Genomic DNA, 15,020 nt, shown 5'->3' on the forward strand with positions numbered 1-15,020 from the left:
CGACAAGCACTCTGCCACTGAATGAGGGCCCGTCCCACAGCACCCCAGGGCTACTGTCCCCGTTGGTCCTTTCACTTTGCTGTTGCTTCCACTGTTAAAACTTCAGAACTGTAAGCTCCTAGGAGCAGAGAACCGTCTATTCTTTTCTTTCTTTTTCTTTCTGTTTATCTCTTCTCTAAGGTTACAGGCGGAGTCTCTCTCTCTCGGCCCTGTCTGGAGACGTGACATACAGGAACTTGGAGGCTTCTACATGCTAAGCAGGTCCCTTCCCCTAAGGTGAATCCCTTACAGTGCTCACACACGTAGTCTCCCATTCAAATGCAAACCAGGGTGGACCCTGCTCAGCAAAGGGGACCATTCATCTTTGCTACCACAAGACCAGCGCTCCTCCCTATAGCAGACGGCGAGCAAGCGCACACCACAAGAGGGGAACAGCAGAAGGTGACGGATCCAGATAGCTCAAGCAAGTGAACCAAGCCACAGCTTGTGAGAGAATAAATTTCCCCACCCCGCCCAAGACTGAATTTTAAAAAGTCTGGGTCTCCTCGAACTTCCTCCCTCCATCTTGGGGTTGAAAAAAATCAGCAGGGCACACAGAAGGTAGTCAGATTATTAGGAAGCTTAATCTCTGACACAAATGCATCTCTTTCTCTTCTTTTTTTAAAAATATCCAGCCCCAAGAAGTGTCCTGTGTGACTCAAAAGCTTGCATCCTGCATTGAAAGCCAAAGTTTCTCCAGAGCAAGGTTGCTTCTCGCTTGCTCTGCTCATCTTCTTTGCTTCCAGAACAGCTGCTGTTCTGAATAACTGGTAGGAACGACGTTTTCTCTTATGCCTCCCCTGTGTTTCGGGTAAAAAAAAGAAGGCAGACAGACAGCAGCTCATCATAGACTTTGTAGAGAAATCTCCATCATCCTACAGTGCAAAAAAAGCCAGCCAGAAAATGTCTTCACACATCTGCAGAGAGACCTCTTCTGCCTGCCCAACAGGGTTCACTATGATCATCCATCCAGATTTCATCTCACCCTGAAGTCTCAAGAAAGACTATTTTTATTTTATTTTTTATTTTTAAAAAAAGCAAAGCCACCCTCTGGATGCCACAGAACAGTACAGCGTAATCTGGGTTGCCGTCCAACTGAATACGCCCTCCAAAGCGACAATAGGAAAATATCACAACTTGACGACATTTCAGCTGGCCCTGCTGCCACTGCATTGGGGTCTTCTCCAAAGAGAAATCCTCTGCCATGAGTCCCAAATCCACCCCATAACCCAATTCTTGGACAAAGGGGTGGGGGGAGAGAGAGAGACCCCTCCCCTCTTCTACAGACCCTCCCTCGCTCACACCTTCCCCAGTACAGGGGGGTTGTAAGCCTCAGCCTCTCTCTCATCACTCAAATCCCTCCTGCAGCACCCCAATATTTATCTCCTCTCCCTTCCCAAACATACCGAAACCACCCCTTTTTCACCGACAGACCAGGGACACACAACTCTCTCAGCACCAAGATCGAAACCAGCTAAGGATTGGGGAGCTGGGGTACAGAAGGCAGTGCAGTCGGGAGCAATCGGGCTGGGGGGGGAGGTCGACTTGGCTCGTTCTTTGTCTGCTATTCCCCCGCTCCTGGATATATTAGAGGAAGGAGGGCGGAAATGGGCTTGGATCCGAATCAAAATATTGCAGCGTGCCCATGCCAAATTTGTCGCCCGCGCATGCCACAGACGGTTTTCTTGCCTGTTTATGCCTTGAAAGAATGGACCGAAGAAAACTTTCCCCCTTTGACTCTCTGGGTAGCCCAGGCAGTGCTGACCTGCTGTCTCCAAACCACCCCTGGCGAGGATGAGTCGAGGTACGGCACTGAGGTCCCAATTCCGTACCAAAACACCGCCCCCCCACTCCCCACAAAAGGAAACCTGCACCCAAGACAGAGACCCAACCCAAAATCTTCTCTTAGACCACTGGCTAGTCTCACTACTCCCCCTCCACACACACACACACACACACACACACACCCTCCCCTTTTCCTGCCAATGCTTGGGTTTCTGTGGCCACCTATACCCAGCCCCCACAGCCCCATCCTCAAACACCCCCCCCCCCGCTTATTCCGCACAAAATTCTCGCACAAACAGAGTTGTGTTTTGTTTCCGTCCAAGGGGCCAACTACTCATCAGAAGCCATTGAAAAGCAGCGAACTGCTTCCACAATGCATGTTGATTGGGGGGTTGGAAGGGATTTGTTGTGATTATTTGGGAAATCAGGGGAATAATAAAAGGCGCAAGAGAGAGAGAGGAGGAGAGAAAGCAAGCGCTCTGGGCATAAATCTATCTATCTCTCTATCTACACCGAAGAAAGGACTGGCATCTGTCCAGAAGCACCCTCCTGCCTGCTTTCCTGTCTTTTCTGGCACAGAGAACTTGCCCCACACGCAATTCCTGGACCTTCCCCAGCAAAGCAAAACAGACAACAGGAGGACAGGTGTCCGCTTCTGCTGGGGAAAGTTGGCCTGAGTTAGGGGAGCCCACACTGGCTGCCAGCTGCCCCTCCCGCCCCCCACCACCAGGAAGGAGCAAAGCTGCCCCCCCACCACATGAAGGAAAGGACACGGCTTTGCGTCAGGCTGCGATTGTGGTGGGTTTGGGGGAAAGAGAAGTTGATGCCCACGGCCGTGCGGATTTTGGAGCCAGCCCTGTCCACTCCAGCGGCTGGTCACATGCTTCTCCCTTGGGGAGGAAGGAGAGCGCCAAGCCCCCATCTCCACCCGCCCCCCCCCAGCCCCCAGCAGGTCTCCACCACGCACTCACCCAGCGCCACATCCAAGAGTCCACTGAATAGAAAGGCAAGCAGCAGCCCGTTCATCCTTGGTCTCTTGGCCTCTGGATAGAAACTCCATCTGGTTCAAAAGCAGCCCGGCTGCTGCTGCCCACATCGCCAACATGGCAGCATTGGCTGGGACGGGGCAGCAAAGCCTCCGCGGCCGGTGGTGCCCGCCGCACGCATCGCGGACGCCTGCCAGAATCCGAGCAGGAGGCGATTCGGGGAAGGAAAGGGTCTCCCCTCCGCAAGAGAGAAAGGCAGTGGCGGCGGCGGCGGCAGCGAGGGAAAGATGTCCAAAGGAACGGCACAGGCGAGTGGTACCCAGGGATGCTGAGAGGAGAGTGGTACCCAAGAGATGCACCTGTGTGAGGTCCTCTCTCTCTCCTCCTCCTCCTCCCCGGGAAGAACCAGGTTAGCAGCCGGAGTTTGGGAAGCACAACCTTCAACTCATCCTCCTCCTTTTCTCCTCCTCCTTGTCGCTCTGCTTTTGCCTCTCTCTCTCTCTCTCTCTCTCTCCCTTTTTCCGCTTGTGCTGGTGTCTGTATTATACAGACTTTTCTTTAATCCATCCTCGGCTCCTCGGCTCTCGTCCTTTAAGCCGGATTTATTGCAGCAAGAGAGAGAGGAGAGGAGAGGAGAGGAGAGCAAGAGGAGAAATCAGCCCCTCTCTCCTCTGCTCCACCTCCCCCCCAACACACACACACACTCACACACACACACTTTCGCCTGCTTGCTTTAGTCGCTTAACCCCTCAGCATCCAGGCGCCCAGATTCCACCCCCCAAGATATGGGGAATGCCTTATTAGTCCACAGGAAGCAGTTGCCCTGAGAGGGAAAAGTGACTGGGGGAGCAATGGAAATGAGGGGAATGTCCTGGGCTGCAGATTCCTCTTTGAAACCTTTCCTTCCTGTTGGGTGGTGTGTGTGTGTGTGTCCCTGGCTCAGATCTTGCCTCTGCCGTGAACTCACACGCCAGCCTTCAGCAAGCTGTTCTCTCTCAGCCTCAGTCTCCCCTTCTGCAATATGGACGTAATAGCCGGGCTGGGTCTCTGAAAGGGATGCCAGCAAAACAAGGTGTGGGGAGAAGCTCTTGGGACTTCTGAAGGCAGCACGTTGCGGTGAAATAAAGGGCTACGGGCCCCCTCCAGCCTCAGAGGCGCCACAGCAGGAGATGAGAGGGCATGACCAGGGACATCTGGTGGGCCACTATGGGAAACAGGATGCGGGACTAGATGGGCCTCCTTGGGCCTGTTCCAGCAGGGCTGTCCTTATGAAATCATTTCTTATTTCTTACTTGATTATTTGTGATTATTGTTGTTTAATTAACTATTAATTATATCAACTGTTATTTATTGACTCCGCCCAGCAATTTTAATCAGTGTTTGGGGTATCAAAGGCAGGAGGTAAGGGCAAAAGGCAATCCACACACCCCAACATCTCACATAGCTTTCCGGAGAGAGAGAGAGAGAGAGAGAGAGAGAGAGAGAGAGAGAGAGAGAGAGAGAGAGACTAATTCAAGCACAAACTGAACTGAACTGCAAGCAACCTAAAAGGCCATCTAGAAATGCGTGCGGAGTCCATCCTCTCAGGGGTCCCTCGCCCCACTGGATTAACCCATTCCATCCAGACCACCAGGAAGCACAGAAGCCAAGAGCCAGGGAGGCTCAGCTAAGGGCCTGCAGAGCCAACATCTTCAGATTACTCAAGTAAGTGACTCAAGCCAGATATGACAGGGGGAGTGTAAATAAAATAGAAAACCAAGGTCATTGCCAAGCAGTCTCAAGGCAATGGGGAGAAGCTCCATCCCTGCTCCACAAATTGTGATGAAAAAGCCCAAAACCAGATCCAGCCATGGTCGTCTGAGAAGGGAGTATTTTGGTGTGTGTGTGGGGGGGTGCTAATTATAAGTCAACTGACAACTTATCTTCAAGACGCAGCAGTAATGATGCCCCAGAGGAAGGGGAAAAGAACATCCGATTATGTGCAATTATATTTAATAAACTGTAATGATATTTTGCATGTATATTGCACTTTTCCTAGGCACTCAAAAGTGCCATCCGCTATTTTCAGTAACCCCCTTATTTGTTGGGGGGGGAGCATTTTCAACTTCCCCTTCCAAAATGCCACACAAGAAAACATGAAAAGCAATTCAGAACATTTAGGAGATGTCCTGTCCTAGCTGACCCAGGCAATTCAGACAGCTTTAGGAACATAGGAATATAGAAAGCGGCCATATACCGAGTCAGACCATTGGTCCATCTAGCTCAGTATTGTCTACCCAGACTGGCAGCAGCTTCTCCAAGGTTGCAGGCAGGAATCTCTCTCAGCCCCATCTTGGAGATGCTGCCAGGGAGGGAACTTGGAACCTTCTGCTCTTCCCAGAGTGGCTCCATCCTTTGAGGGGAATATCTTGCAGTGCTCACACATCAAGTCTCCCATTCAAATGCAACCAGGGCGGACCCTGCTTAGCTAAGGGGACCAGTCAGGCAGGCTACCACCAGACCAGCTCTCCTTTCTGCCAATGATGGTTGGACACGTTGGCTAAGTAGAACCTCCCTGTTCAAAGGCAGTCCCTCCTGTCTCCTGGATGCCGGGGGTGGGGTGGGAGGCATTCAGCCAACAGCAGAGGGCTCTTGGCCTCCCTCTCCTACTTGTGGGCCTCTCAGTGGACATACGTGGCCGCCGTGGGAAGCAGGAAGCTGAACCACAACGTAAATCCTGAGTCCGACATGCCAGGACTCTTATGATGCCTTATTTCCACTGCTGAGGAGGATTGGGAAGGAGCAGGCACTGCTTGGAATGCTCATCCACCGAGGGCACCCAAAGGGATCCAGAGAATCCCCACTTCTCCGGTGCAATATAGGCCCATGGACACACAGCCCAACGAAACCCTCCGTGCACTGCGCAGATGAACGGGGCGGGGGAGGTCCCCCATGGTCCTCCGCCTCCTCTCATTCCCCGGAAGACTGTCCCAATTAAGAGGATTTCCCCAATTAAACGGAGCAGACCGCACTGCAGAGAAAGCACGCCTAGATTAAAGACAGAGGGAGCTCAACCCAACGGCAGCGAGGAAATCCGAGGGTGCATCTGGTAGCGGCGGCAGCAGGCCCTGCCAGGACCTTCTCAGCTCTGATGCTTGACCCTAGCAGCGAGCACGGAGACCTTGCCCTCGCCCACCCTCCTTCCTTCAAAGACAGAGGCAGACCACGAAGCCACGGGAGGCTAAGCGGGCCGTGGCAGGGTGTGCGTGACCCCCCTTGTAGGTTGGTCGCCTGAAGAGAGAGGGAGGTTGGCCCAAAGCCACCCAGTAAGTTCCACGCACTCTGGCATCCAGAGGTAGACTACCCCTGTACATTGAGGTTTCGTTCCTGACTCCTAGGGCTCATGAGAACATTGTAAGGGTCTTTCCGGATTAGACCAAAGGTTTATCTGAGCCAAGATCCTGTCTTGAGCCATGACTAGCCAGATGCCTCCGGGGAGTTCAACAGTCCACCCTTGTCATTGGCGCCCAGCCTCAGGTCTACAGAGATAGACTGCACCTGCACTGGGAGGCTCTTCTTCGGGCCTCACAGCCTCGCCTCCATTCAGTTATTAGACACCAGCCTTGTATGGAGAGCAACCCGCCCTCTCTTCACAGTTCTGCCTTTGAGTAGAAGGCAGGGAGCTTTCTGAAACCCAGGCAACCTTCCCGCTCTCGGTTTCTGCGCGTGACGTTCTTCTGCAAAAGCTAGCACAGAATCAAGGCCGAAGTCACTTGTGGTCAGATTTCTAGGACTAGAAAGCCCACAAGGAAGAACAATAATTACAAAATAATTTTTTTTTAAAGCAACCACAAACTGTCTCGGGGTCTAACGAGAAGGGGGGGGGGCAAATCAATTAGCGCTGAAAGTCCCTTCCCGCAAGGTGGGTTTGCTGCCCTCTCTTCTCCCCCAGCACAAGCAGTGGGACACGCTCCGGAGGAGGGCGCAAAGGCCGTATGCTAACGAGGCCGGGGTTTATTTGATCGCAGAGACGAGGACGCGCCGACGAGGCCCTCTGGTCGAGATGGCGCCTCCTCCGCCTTTTTCTTCCCAGTTGCATGTTCTGGCATCAACAACGCTCGTACATTACAGCCGAGTTGTGGAAACAGCAAATAATAACGATAATTAACTCGGGGGTTCATCGGGGTTTGAAAAAGGGAGGACGGAGAGTGCGGCAAAACAAGACGCAAAGAGAACTGTCTTGGGGGAATGCAACAGACAGTGCACTGGTGGGGGAGGTCCGGGGGGGAGGGATTTGCAAGCCAGCGTGCACACCAGAGTGGCAGCCGGGGAAGGAAGCCAGCCCCAAGGAGGCTTTCTCGAAGCCAGGTTCTCTGCCGCGCCGTTGCTGAAATATGACAGGAAGAACGTCCATCGCCTGGACAAAAGACAAAAGGAAGTCGTCCTTTGCACAACGCGCTGTTCGTGTCCGGAACTCCCTGCCACAAGATGTAGTGACGGGCACTGGCTTAAATGGCTGTAAAAGGGCTATTCCTGAGCTGTACTGCTTCGGACTGCAGAGGGAGGTCAGTGCAGAGTCACTGCGTGGGGAAAGTGAGAATATCAAGAAGACGATTCCCTGGCACCCTAATTTACTGCATGCTTTCTCACCCAATAATTCAAGCTGCTTCCTGCCACCAGAAGTGCTACGATCTAGCGGAAGCATTTGCACTTGGTTCTGTGGTGTGTATAAGTCAGGCCAATGCACGATATCACTTGAGCCGGCTGAAAAAAGAGACTCCGGTTTCACCCAAGCTTCTAACAGTCTTCTCCCAAGAGGTCCGGATCCTACAAAAGCGTAAGAAGACACCTCCAATGGTTTCGTGGAGGATCGATGAGTCCATCGTTGACGGAGGATTGGAACATCATCCCCCCCAGGGATAGGGATATAGCAGCATCGACAGGTAGGGCTGGGAGAGACTCCTGCCTGCAGCCTTGGAGAAGCCGCTGCCAGTCTGGGTAGACAAGACTGAGCGAGATGGACCAAGGGTCTGACTCAGTAGACGGCAGCTTCTTAGCTTCCTACGTTTCTTCCTCTCCTACTTCTACTACGAATATTTATATACCGCTCTTCAGCCAAAGTACTCAAAGTGGTTTACATAGAAAAATACGTACATAAATACGACGGCTCACCATCTAAAAAGAAACATAAGGCAGGTACCAGCAACAGCCACTGGAGGGATGCTGTGCTGGGGACGGAGAGGGCCAGTTGCTCTCCCCCCTGCTAAACACAAGGGAATCACCACTTTTTAAAAGGCGCCTCTTTGCTCAGTCGGCAGGGGTTAGCTGGTTTCGTCCTGATTAGTGCCATCCATGGGCATGGTGCTGTACAAGGAATGAGGAGGCAGGTCCTTGCCCCAAGGGGCTTGCAATCTAGAAAATGGGTACAACAGGAGGAGGAGCAGGGAATGGAGGCAGGGGGAGAGGATGCTGATAATCTAAGAACAGAAGAGACGGGTTACACAGAAAAGGCGGGTTCTGAGGAGGGAGTGTGGCCCCTTCACCTTGTGCAAGAGGAAGGGAGGGGAACGGCCCAGAGGCTACCGCGAATTCTTGCCCGAGCCCTCGGAAGCAGAGGCGAGACAGTATCTGTGCACAAGCACAAGAACAGAAGCGCCAGCAGCACGGAACCAGCGGTGCTCCACTTCCCTCCGCGCCTGGCTCCAGCAACCCTCTTCCGTCGGGTGCAAAATAGGATGATCCTCCTCCTCGCCGTTCCGTGCCTCCCGAGCTTCAAAAATGTTATTAACGGCGATAAAAACTACCCAGCTCTGTCTAAGCATTGTCTCCAGTGTCCCGGGGCAGCGGTTTTGCAAATTGGCAGGTATTTAAATTCCACCTACTCCATCTTCGCCAGCTCTGCTGTGCACGGAGCCGCAGCTGCATTTGTTATATGTACAGGCGGAGGAGGCCGGCAGGGGGGGGGGAGAGATGGGCAGGAACCGGGGCGGGCTGTAGCTCATCGCGAGGGCGTGTGTCGCCCCAGAGCTTTAACCCCAGGACTAGACCGGGTGGGAGTGGGACAGCAAAGTGTGGGCGGAAAAACAACAGGGCCAGTCTGCGCCTGGGCCTAGGAGGAAAAGGAGACCCCACCGGCCTCAAAAACATACTGGGGCCAATGACAGTCAGCACAAAAGACCCCATATCTGGGGAGTTTGCAGAATTAGGGGACTCAACATCCCCCATCTGGGCACCCCCTCCTTAACTGAAGACACCCCACCCTCTCTCTTACACACACACACACCTGGAGCCAAGGAACGGAGACTGTTATCTCCTGGACAGCAACAGCCTGGAAACATGTATTAATGTGCCGGCCATTTCTAGCACTGACTACTGCTATGTGTTGCATATGGGGGCTGTCCTTGTAGACTGTTCAGAAACCGCCGTTAGTTCAAAATGAAGCTGCCAGGTCACGCGCTAGGACCGGAGGGAGGACTCAGACACCTGCCCTTTTTGAAAATGCAAGTCCAAGTCTCTGCCGGCATCTGCAGTGGGGTGATGATTCAGGATCCCCGGTTGTATTTACGCTGGGGCAGGAGCGGGGTGTGTGTGCCTGAGATTTCAAGCACAGTTGCCGTATGGGTTCCTTCGCCAAGCCCCGGCCTCCTCTCCAGCCCTCCACCGATCCATCTGCTTCCTTGATTTCTCTATTATTACTCCCTCGCTCTCGCTCTCCAGACCCAGCTGGGTGTTTATCTCTCTTGAAGATACCCCTCCGTGTGCTCAGGATGGCCGATCAATAGAAACTGCATCTTGACGACACCTTAGGAGGACAACGTGGACATTCTCCGTCCACTCCTCCCCACCCCTCATCCCCAGCGCCCCTGCCCCTCCCTCGCCAAATCCTCTCCATCTTCTTTCCATCGCTCACAAGTTCATTTGCCAAAAAGGCCTCATGGCAGACGGGGGTGGCTGAAATCTCTGGCGAGTAGCAGGGGAAAGTGTGTGTGGGGGGGGGGGAATTGGCTTTGGATCGGACTCAGAATGAAAGACGTAAAAGAAAGGGAGGTTTTTCACCCCCTGAAAGTCAAGCTGCCTTTTAAAAGGATGCTAATGCGCCAGCTTGCGCGGGAACACACGACGTTATTAATGCTTTTATGATTTCGGGGGAATCTGCCTGATAAACAAGTCTTTTTTAGATCATTATTTAAGCTCTGATGGCATACATTAGAAAAACACACACAGCAAAGCGCAGGGACCAAAATACCCTCTCTCTCTCGTGCACGCGCACACACACACACACACAGAGACCAGTCGAAGCAGCTCTCCTGGAGAGATCAGATGCAAGATTTACGAGGGGCGCTTGAAATAGGCCAGGTGATTGCTCAGATGCAACTGGCCCCCTCGGGTGCAAGGGGCAAGCCAGCTCCAGCGTGCCACAGGGCTAGAAGCACAGAAGAGGCCTGCTAGAGCAGGCGAGAGCTTCACCTGGCCCACAATGGCCAGCCAGATGCTCCCAGAAAGCAAAGGCCCTCCTCCTTAGCAGTGCATCCCCAGCATCCAAGACCCAGAGGCACACAGCTCTTCCTCGGAGGAACAAGCGCTGAGAGAGCCTCAGATCCCACCCGCAAATTATGCCACCGAGTTTCCCGCATTGGGGGAAATCATAGGGGTCAGCATGCCCAGAGTGCAATGGATGAGCCTGCACCCTGGGAAAGCCACCTTCATAAGAACAGCCCTGCTGGACCAAGTTCTTAGGCCCATCCAGTCCAGCGTCCTGCCCACAAGTGGGGCCCAGAGGGCATCTGGTGTTCGGGGGCATGTCCCCTCTGATCACGATGCAAGGATACAGCTACCCAGGCTAGCAGCAGTTGATAGCCCTCTCCTCCATGGATGCTCATAGGGGCAGAGACTCCCCATGGAACCCGCAGGACGACCCTGGATGACCCCCTTTCAGCCGAAAGCCACCTTGCAGAGGGGTGGGGAGGGTGGGCAGCTCCACGGAGCAAGAGGGGCGTAAAACCACAATCCATCCAGAGAGCAGCGGTTCTTTGGCAGTCCAAGTATGGCCCCAGGGTTAGTGTCGGGGGTCAGCTGCCCAGGATCCTCAAAAGGACTGAATGGGAGGTTACATGCATGAGCCCTGGAAGATATTCCCCCACTTAGGGGATGGAGCCACCGCTCTGGGAAGAGCAGAAGGTCCCACGTTCCCTCCCTGGCAGCATCTCCAGGATCGGGCTGAGAGAGACTCCTGCCTGCTGCAACCCTGGAGAAGCCGCTGCCCGTCAGTGCAGGCAATCCTGAGCTGGAGGGACCAAGGGTCAGACTCCGTATAAGGCAGCTGCCTATGTCCCTATGACCTGGCCTCAGGCCCACCAAAAGCCACCAGGAGCAGACCTGAGGGTGGGGAAAGGGGTTCCCTCACCCCGTCCATACGACTGCTCCCTCTGTGGGCTCAAGAGGCGTGGCTGAATCTGCACTCGCGTTTTCCAGGCTGAATTTCTGGGAGGGTGGAAAGCCATGCATTTGATTTTCAGCAAGGAGCTCAGCAAGAAAGAGGCTGAGAGGAGGCTCTGGACGGGCATGCTGGAGGTGGGAAAGGGTGGCGGAGAGAGGCCTTGCCTTTCCCTCTGAATCCAAGGGTCATGCCAGCATTGGGGCTGGACAGTTGGAGGGACAGGCCCACAGGGGCCCCTCTTCTACGCCATCCAGCCCACCGCTCTGGAAGACGCTTCGTCACAAGCATCGGGCTGCCCCAACCCGGCCCAGATGCCACAGGCCTCTCCCCTGCTCCGATCTCCAAAAGGCGTCCCTCCAAAAACTCTCTAATATCCACCACCACCCCGCCCCCCGCCCCGTTCTCCCCCCGGCCTATTTGCCAGAATCCTGCACACTAATTAGTGGCATAATAAAGTAGCAAGGAATACGGTTTCCTCATTAGCTGGAGAGAGATTCCCAGCTAACATGACTGATAGGCATCTACAAGAAAATTAACTTCAGCACCAGGGCTCCGTAATCAAGATTAATGAGGAGACAGACCGAGAGTGCAGGCGGACGCTCTCCCCTGCTCCTTGGCGGCCCCCTCTTCCCTCCGCGTCCTTCGGGGGGATGACGCAGCGCCCGGCGGGGGGGACCCATCGGGACGCAGAATGAGAAGCCAGAGCCAGGAGGACGCTGCAGCCCCACTGGGCGCCAGAGGCAAGTCCCAAGGGGGCCCAGACTGTCCAGACTCTGCCCATTTCTCCCGGGGGTTTGGCCCCAGGACTCGAGCCAACGTCCGGCAGAGCTGCCAGAGGGCCTGGCCGTGAGCTCCACAGGGGGAGCGAGGCAGCCTTCCTGTCCAGGCTGGGCCACCCGAGACCTTTCCTGGGCATCTTCCCCAGCCCCAACGCCTGCCTTGGCCTCCCTGTTTGACTGCTTACATTCCTATCCCTCTCTGCAGGGGCTCGGGGCAGTGTACGTGGTTATTTATGCCCCCCACAACCACCCTGCAAGGTAGGCAACGCTGGGAGCAACTGGCCCAAAACTGCACAGGGGGGTGGGGCTTGGGAGCCACCCAAAGTGGGCAGCAGGTCCAGAGTGGACCACTGACCACCAGCTGCTGCTGCTGCCTTGGACACTCTAATAAAGGTTCTGCCGCCCATCTAAGCTCTCCAAGGCAGCGAGGCAGAGTGAGGCCTCCTCCCTCCGGCTTGCCATGCAGGATGCTTCAGGCACACCCGGCAATTCTGCACAGCGCGAAGGGCTGCCTGCCCTGGTCTCTTCGAATGCTCAGGACCACGGACAGCTCCCAGGGCGAGGCCTTCAGGACCACGGCCAGAGCTGCTCCAGAGGAGGATCCCGAGCTGGGCAGGGCAACAAAAAGACACATCATCCACTTGTGGAATTCTCTGCTACAAGATGTGGGGACAGCCAACAACAACAACCTGGATGGCTTTAAGAGGGGTATGGATCACTTCATGGAGGAGAGATCTATCGAGGGCTATTAGTCGGAGGGCTTCAAGCCACCTCCAGCCTCCAAGGCAGGATGCCTCTGAGTCCCAGTTGCAGGGGAGTAATAGCAGGAGGGAGGGCATGCCTCCCTGTCCAACTCCTCTCCCAGACTCTGCCCCATCTGACACTATTTATTACCTCTTCTTCCCCATGGATTTATTCAATTCCCCTTTGTAACAGGATCGTCACCACCACCAAGAGAAGCCTCCGGCAACCCAGTCTCCTGCTTCCAGTGGAGGCCAGCCAGATGCCAAGAGAACACACACATGCACACAAGCAGCCTCCGCTTAGCAGCCAGGCATAAGCAAGCCTTTATTTCACCTGCACATTTTAAAGATGCACCAAAGATAAGCTATATCTTTCCAATCCATTTTATAAGCATTATTTTTTATGTCGGACTATAAATGTGCGTTTTATGCTGTAATAACATCCCGTGTTTTGAAGCTCTTGCTACCTGCTCGGGGCCCTTTCGGCTAGAACAGGTTATTGTGTGGAGTTAACGAGAGGCAGGAAGGGAGGGCTCGAAGGAAAACTGGAGGACAAGTCATTCTGGCCCCGCCCGGCATCCCTTGCCCCACCCACCCGGGAAGATCCTCCGCCCTCCTCCAGCCCTTCACCAGAGAGCCAAGCTGTCCACAGGGAAGCAGGGAATCCTCTGCAAACCTTCGCCCCTGGCCTGAACCTCATACATTCACTCCGAGCCCCGCCTACACACGAGCGCACAAACAGCAACCAGAAAAATGGTCTGTGGACATCAGCTGGGACAGTGACCAGCACGGTTTTTCCAGAGGGCTGAAGCAAACCATTAGTCAGGGGGGGCACAGTTAGGGTCAATTGGGGCCGCTGCCAGGCTGACAATGAAGCACACTGACCTGGAGGCCGACTAACGTTTTGCACCAGCAACTGGACATCTATCCTGCCTTTCGGCCAAAGAAAGGGAAAAACCAGGGAAGCCAAGCTTGGTTTGCTTCTGGACGCGTCCAGACTCCAATCTGAAGCACCCCCTTCCGGAGACCCCTCCCTCCCCGCCCTCCAAGTAGTTCTTGGGAGAAGCACGTGCCGAGACAAGATTCGAACTGGGGGCTCCCTGACATGGCAGCACGGCAGTTCTCGGGGGGCCGACTGCTGGTTTTAAACTCTGGCAACGGGCCCCTGAGGCCGCAAAGGGGAGAGCCCGGTAGACAGGCAGAGTCATCTTGACAAAGTCACTTTCCATGATTGAAGATGCAGCACTCAGGGGTAATTAGCCACTGATAACTTGCCATTAGCATTAACGGGGGATTTATCTTTGGCTCATTATCCCAATCTCCAGCCCTAAAAACATGCCCCCTCCCCCACAGCCGGGAGGGTCCTTTTTCCTCCCCCCCAAACCATTAGAAATGACTCCCATTACTGGCTGCACTGAGAAGGTCGTATGTCTGTGCTGAATGCTGAGATTTCGAGGGAATCGGAGTTGGTCCTCCCTTCCCCTCAGATTTACACACAAGCTCTGTTCGCACATTACACTGAGCACACATCCAAGTAGTGTCCAGTACATGACTGCTAATCAATAGGCAAAGTTAGGTATTTAGCAAATTTATTAACCGCCTGGCTTCCTGAGACTCGAGGCGGTTTACATAAATTAAAACAACGACGAAGACAAGAGAAGAAGGAAGGGGAAGCGGGGGAGAAAGAAAAGGATGTTGAAAACGAAAAGCCTGGCAAAATAGATAGATTTCCAGGAGCTTCTTAAAGGACAGAAGAGAGGGGACATTATGGATCTCAGGAGGCAGGGTGTTCCGTAAGGAGGGGGCTGCCACGGAGAAGGCCCTCCCATGAGCCTGGGCCCCCCGTCCTTCCCCTGGGCCTGTAACTCGGAGAAGGCCCACCTGAGACGACCCCACAGGGCAGGTTGGAGATGGAGAAGAGAGGCGGTCCTGAAGGTACACAGGCGTCAAACCCTGAAGGGTTTTACAGGTGATCACCAGCACCTTGAATTGGACCCGGAAGTGAACTGGCAACCAATGCAGTGACCTCAGCAATGGCGAAACATGATCATATGTGCTGCTGCCCGTCAGTTACTCACGTCACGCTCACAATCCATCCAAGCAGTACGTGCCTTTTGCACTCTAAGCCTTCAGAGGATCGAGTTGCCCTGTTGACCTTTGAAGCCAAGGGGCTTGCAACACGTGTCTATGGGCAGACACCGATATGTGCCTCATGTGTGGTTTTCCGGTGGGGGAAACTGTTGCCAGAAACATTTGGCTGGCCACTCCTGGA

General features: G+C 54.2%; 1 protein-coding gene across 6 annotated transcripts in view; it reads right to left on the minus strand.

The window, feature by feature from the left end:
* The window catches only part of IGSF21 (immunoglobin superfamily member 21), a 228,248-nt gene that overhangs the window by 112,174 nt on the left and 101,054 nt on the right, over window positions 1-15,020 (minus strand). Inside the window, exon 1 of one of the 6 annotated variants that reach the window (XM_053280566.1) lies at window positions 2,796-3,609. The exons of the other annotated variants lie outside the window; for them this stretch is intronic. Within the exon in view, the coding sequence (XP_053136541.1) occupies window positions 2,796-2,850 (55 nt within the window). The 5' untranslated portion in view covers window positions 2,851-3,609. Of the gene's footprint in view, window positions 1-2,795; window positions 3,610-15,020 lie in introns of those variants that run through there. 6 annotated transcript variants of the gene reach the window in all.

The sequence above is a fragment of the Hemicordylus capensis genome, chromosome 16 (assembly GCF_027244095.1).
Source record: "Hemicordylus capensis ecotype Gifberg chromosome 16, rHemCap1.1.pri, whole genome shotgun sequence".
In the NCBI taxonomy this organism is placed as follows: Eukaryota; Metazoa; Chordata; class Lepidosauria; order Squamata; family Cordylidae; genus Hemicordylus; species Hemicordylus capensis.